At 39.1% G+C, this 6,544-nt stretch overlaps 1 protein-coding gene across 1 annotated transcript in view; it reads right to left on the minus strand.

Annotated features, from left to right (window-relative positions):
* LOC116846806 overlaps positions 1-6,544 on the minus strand; it is a 46,346-nt gene that overhangs the window by 8,313 nt on the left and 31,489 nt on the right. The window contains exon 2 of the mRNA XM_032821122.1: positions 2,485-2,627. Within this exon, the coding sequence (XP_032677013.1) occupies positions 2,485-2,627 (143 nt within the window). The remainder of the gene's footprint in view (positions 1-2,484; positions 2,628-6,544) is intronic.

Raw genomic sequence — 6,544 nt, forward strand, 5'->3', positions numbered from 1 at the left:
TATATATATATATATATATATATATATATATATATATAAATATATATATATATAAATATATAAATATATAATATATAGATATAAAATATTTATTCGGATTGAATACTATATATAATAACATATTTATTTCAATTTAAATTCTTTTGTTTAAATAACAATTACTCTTATAAAGAACTAAAATTTTAGGAAAGTGTATCTTGTTATTTAAATAAATAAATTTAAATAATAAATAATAAATAATAAATTTAAATAAATAAATAAATAAATATTTTAATAATGATATAAATAAATATGTTATCAGTATTCGCCAAATAAATAGTTCTTAGATATTTTCTTTCTTAGTATATATGTGCACGTCCGCTTTTGAATGATTTCGCGCGCGACGACGCGTAGCATCTAAATTTCCAATTAAAAATTATATAATTAAATTAATGTGAAAGATACAACGTGATAAAACATAGTACGATGAAACAATTTGGGTTTTATGCTGCGTTAGTAAGTTGTCGTGCAATTTTCCTTCATCTCTGAAAAAATGTCCAGGAGACCAGATACGTTGAATAAATAGAACAATATATTCATAGTACACTCATCCCGATGTGAGACAAACCTCCGTCGAGAAACGCGACCTCTTTGCATGACACTCGTGTTATAAGCTACTAACTCAGGTCACTAATTAGATGGAGGTGCCTGTTACTAATTAGACGGACGATATACATTGCAGGATGCAGTATATCATTCACGATATACAGTTTGCAAGCATCAATTGCGTCTAATTGATTTAGAAGATAAATGGACGAATTATCAAGGCGAGAAGAGAACGCGAAGGAAATCTCGCGAAGTGGCAGACACTGCGATAACGTCGAAGATAGGGACAGAATCTAGTAATTGCGCATGAAATAACGAAGACCTTGATTTATGGGATTTAGTGGATTTTCCCAGAAGGAAATCAAAGAGAGAGAGAGAGAGAGAGAGAGAGGAAAAAAGAGAGATAAAGGTATTACTCGCTGGCTTTCAGCTGCAAGTACAATTGACGCTGTTCCCAGTTACACGTGGTAAGCACCAATTTGCCAGACGTGCGATTTGTTAGCGGTTCACGCTGAAAATAGTGATAACGCGTTATTGCAAGTGAAGAGATCCGTGTAAAACGCTAAAAGCGGCGCGGTTCACTTTAACAATCTCTATATTCGAAAGTCATATTACTTTCTACTCTCATTTGATTTCTTTTCTTCTCTCCCTCTTTCTCCTTCTCTCTCTTTTTAACATAATATTTAAGCAAAAAGAATCTCGCGGTCATAATTCATCGCTCTTAAGTGCCCGTATTATCAGCCTTTTCTTGAGATTTGTTTCACGTTAGATATTCAGATCTGAATTTTGAATTATACCAGAACTTTTTGCTTGGATCATATGATTTTCGTGACATCATATTTGCAATTGCAGTTGAACTGAGAAACTCACGTCAAACTGCAAAGCCTGTATTAATAGTCGTTACTTGAAATTTATCTCAAGTGAGATACTTAGATTTAGAGTTAGATGTAAGCTTTTCAGCTAAACTACTATTACAAATATAATGTCACGTGTATTACATGATTTAACTGGAAAACTCAAATCCTAAGTTACAATCTAAATTACGATCTGAGTATCTCACGTGTGACAAGTTTCAACCAACGACTATACAGGCCCAAGGCCCGTATCAATAACTGCTTGAAATTCGTTTCAAATGAGACACTCAGATTTGAACTCAGAGTTAGACGAGAATTTTTTTCAGCTGAATCGCGATTTCACAGATGTAAATGTCACATATAACGTACCTGGATCGATCAACTTAAATCTAACTCTAAATAAAAACCTAAGTATCTTGCATGAGATACTTTTAGGCCCAGTTCCACAACCTCCAGTTAACTTAACTGGCTGGTTATTCTATTGGACTTAACTAATCGCATTTGATATTAAGAAGAGCTAATCAGAATTAACTAATCACTACTGAAATTTAACCGATAGTTAAAATTAAACGGATGTTGTGGAATTTGGCCTTAGAGAGATACTTTTAGATGACAACTATTAAACGAGCCTAAATTCAGATCTAAGTGTGACAAATTTCAAGTGACGACTATTAATGCGGGCCTTTAAAATATTGATATTATTGATATTATATATATATATATATATATATATATATATATATATATATATATATTGACGAAAATATAAATATTGATATTATTTTTCATAATATATATAATATGTATAAGATAAAAAGAGAAATGCTCATTTTATTCGATTATTTCATCCGTCAAATTAGATATTTCAAATAGACGATATTTCTCATCGATTCTCGCGTACAATCGCGAAATAGAGTCCAGCGTTTTCCGAGGAGCCCTTTGATTGTCCGGCGCGACGAAAGTACTCGAAACGAGTTTTTCTCCGTTGGGAATCTCTCCCTCTTTCTCCTTTTCTCGCTCGCTTTCTCGTTCTATCAGTTGTTACCGTTTGGCTGTGAGAATAGGCGTTCCCGTCTACGATGCACTTTTTGGGAAACGGCTCTTCCGTCGTAACATCGCCGTTGCTGTCGTCCCGAAGCGTAATATCGACTTCGCCCAGCAGAACCTGACTCGTCGCTCTCGCCGGTGCTGCAATCAAAATCGAAGGCGGGAGGTCATCAACGGCTGAAAAGACTGAATAAAAGTCTCTTTCTCTCTCTCTCTCTCTCTCTTTTTTTCCCTGTCTCTCTCTCTCTCTCTCTCTCTCTCTATCGTAAAAACGTCACCCAGAAATCGCAAAATGATCGCGCATTATCATCAATCACCGACGCCGATTTCTCGCCGACGTCGCTCGACTTTAATTCGCGATCCGCGCGAGTCCTCATTGCTTCTTTATTTTTCGTGTGTTTCCTTTTTTAATTTTTAGTTTCTTGGACGTATTTAGTATCGGTCTCGTGCCGAGGTCGAAATTAATTAATGTTTCCCCAGTTAAAACCGCTGATTATCAAAAGCGTAATTAATCGTAATTAGATTAGCCGCTATATGGATCAGTGGAGTAAATCCCCGCTCGTTTCTTTGGCTCGGCATCACGTGTCGCGAATTAATGTCCCGAATTAAATCCGCAATTCGCAATTTCCGGACGCGAACTCTTTTCCGTCGTCTGCTTTCGAGCTCTCTCTCTCTCTCTCTCTTGAAAAAAACTACTGAGTAATCACGAGGACGATTGTCAAACGTCATGAAATTACGCACCCCTCCTCTCAAAAAAAGAAAAAAGAACAATAATTCTCTAAGAATGAACTTTTGCCGCGTATCGAGAGTTGATCTTTCCCTTTCCCGTTTTTCCCTTTGCCAAGTTTCTCGCTCTCGACGGCAAGTCATAAAGATCCATTAATAAAGCAAAATCGAGCTCTCTCCCTCTCTCTTTCTCTTTCTCCGCGGCCGAACGCAAATTACTTGGTCGAGCGGAATCCGAGTTAATCGCTCGATAAATTACGCTACTCGGACGTAAGAATGCGGAGGCCACTTTTCATCGAAATATTGACCTTTCAAAGGCCAACTTATCCGCCGACTTAACGAGTGGGAGCATTAATCAGCCGTCTTTGCGAGCACGCTGCTCGTCTGCAAGGGCGAGAGAGGAGCGCGTTCCACCTCCTTGAAAGCTTTCAAGGAAATCGAAGTGCGAGGGGCTGCGGTATCACAATGGCGTAAAATAGAACGAGGCGCCGCGTACGACCCTTTTACCCAAGCCTTTTCCGCATATCTCTCTCTCTCTCTCTCTTTCTTTCCTCCGCACTCTCTTTCTCCGTACCACGCCGCGACTTCATATTTATTCAAATACCGAACTCACGAGTTCCAGATGCTCGAGCGAACATCGCGAGAGCAGCCGCCGCGGTGCAGGATTTACTACGTAATACCAGGTATATGCCGCTGCAGTTCCTCGTCCTTCAATCTTTCCACCGCGAAATTACGCGATCTACCGTAAAATCGCGATAGCGCGGTATTCGCAAAAAATCGCAAAATTACCAGGACGCGAAATTGTCAAACCGTCAATGAAAATGGTTATTTAATTATCTAAACCAGGGTCGAGCATTTATTCTCGTAAACTATGATATCCTACCCTTTGAATTTTCTGGAGTGGAATTCCACTCGGAACGAGTGAAAAAATGGCAGTATTTTCACTCGAAGCGGTAGTGAAAATATTGCCACTCGAAGTCGCGAGCGTGAATGTTTCACTCAAGTTTGGAGTGGAGTCTGACTCCACATGAGCCAATGTTTCAGTCGATTAAAGTAAATATGTTTCTGCGACAGTTAAAGTAAATATGTTTCTGTGAATTACACCCAGATTCACTCTTCAATTTTGACTGATAATATTTCCTTGACGATTCACAGTGGAGAATTCACTCAAATTCGAGTGATTCGATAGTCACTCCGCTTTTCGAGTGAAACTTCACTCTAAGAAATTTTGAGAGTAAGATAAAGATACCTAGGCACACGTACCTCATCTTGAACATTCTTATTGTTTGAGTCCTCAAATATAAATATTTAAACTTTTAAAATATAAAAAATGTATATATATTTATATTGGATATATACATATTTTCTATGTTAAAAGTTTAAATATTGATATTTAAAGACTAAAATAATGAGGATATCTAGAATCAGGCACGCGACCGGGAATTGGTACTTTTATCATCTTACGTCTTTATTAAATTTATTCTTTCATTTAACCTTTTTAAAATCCCGATGAAAATTTATGAGCGCTAATTTTTAAACAAGTTTGAGACTTTTTCACAGAATTCTCTGGTTACGTTTTTACGTCTTCAAAGTCAAATCTATCAATTTTTTGCATAAATGAAATGGAAATGGAAATTTCATGCAATTTATTATCTTCTCTTGAAACATTACACTTATAATTAATATTCAAAACAGATACGATAACTGCCTAATAATTTAATTACTTTTTTGTATATTTTATTATAATTTAAAATACTGTGCATAGTGCACATTAATGGAGAAAAAATTTGGTTGTATTAACGTGAAGTTTTGTTCTCACGAATAAATCAACATTTTCTAGTAGAACAACACAGCATTTCTGGTTCTTATGATCAAATGCAAATTTGGTTCTAAGAACCGGAAATTCCTCTTCAACCAATTAACTCGTTGTATTCATTCAATACAATCAAATTTTATCCTTCGTATTGTCTATATTCTAAGAAAGAAATATTACATTGCAAATTTATTTGTGAGATAAAAGTTTATTTCATGCAGAAATAAACTTTGCATCTCACAAATAAATTCTCAAGTATTGTTTTTTTCAGCATATGAAAAGAAGCCGCGTTAACATGACGCAGACAATAACACGTAAACAGTCCGCGTGGACGCAATCTTGAAATTTACGACACAATTCTGCCACAAAACTGTTAATTAAAAAATACTGCCTAAATCCAGGGGCAGAGATACACGTGCGAGAAATTATTGAAATAATTATCTTTGGAATTCACGAGTGAGAAACGCGAAATCAAGTCGCCAAAGCGGCGAAGCACAGTACACACACGGCGAGCTGCGGTCGCGGTCTCATAACACGGAATATAACGCAGCCAGCGGCACGCAGTTTGTAGGGTGCAGAAGGTAGACGGCCGAAAGCTGCGGTGGCGCTTGGTGGTGTGCCAAATTTCGAGCATATCTCATTTCTTGCCAACACAAGCGAGCCGCCGGCCGGTTATCACGGCTTTCCTTCGCCGGGTCGGGCCCAATTCATGATCTCGCCACCCCCTCTCGCCCCTACCTCCTCACGACGACCGTTCGCCTTTGAAGTGGAATTAGCGAAATTTTTCCAGCTAGAGCAAACGGCGAGGTTCTAACGAGCTCTCAAAACTCTCGCCGCCGCGCCAACGATCGGGGATACATAATATCCTCCGCGAATTCGCACGCTCGGTTCTCTCTCTCTCTCTCCCCCCCCCCTTCCCCTCCTCTTCTCCTTTCTATTTTTCCAATTTCCTTTTTTCTCTCACTTATTCAGTGTCGCTCGATTTTCGCTCGCTGGCACGCCGGCGTTCAAATATGAAGGTTACATGTCCGTTATTGCGAATATTGCACGAGGCTGAGCCGCACGATACCGAGAATAAATGGCATTATCGCCGGTGCACGCGACTGTGTGTGCCAATCACAGGTATCGATCACCGGACAGATCCGTCAATCTCGCGGATGTCCGCGAAGCGCAGCTGTTGTAGTCGCTCTCTCGCGCGCGCGAGACTATACCTACCTACCCTAGCTACCTAGGTACCTAATCATTACAGCGGCGTATACGGGGTGTCCGGCAAAGAGGATGCGGCGCATCCTCCCGGGCGAATAATCCCCCCAGTGATGCGCGTCCGCTGGGAAAGAAGGAAAGAGGAAAAAGAGAAGAACGACACGGAACGCGCTCGGATTCCTGAAAGCTTCGGGAAACGTTCCGACTCTCTTTTTCTCTCTTTCTCTTTCTCTCTCTCTCTCTCTCTTTCTCTCTCTCTCTCTCTCTCTCTCTCTCTCTCTCTCTCTCTCTCTCTCTCTCTCTCTCTCTCTCTCTC

Source organism: Odontomachus brunneus, unplaced genomic scaffold, assembly GCF_010583005.1.
Source record: "Odontomachus brunneus isolate Ranch 3 - 2012 unplaced genomic scaffold, Obru_v1 Obru_scaffold_069, whole genome shotgun sequence".
Lineage (NCBI taxonomy): Eukaryota > Metazoa > Arthropoda > Insecta > Hymenoptera > Formicidae > Odontomachus > Odontomachus brunneus.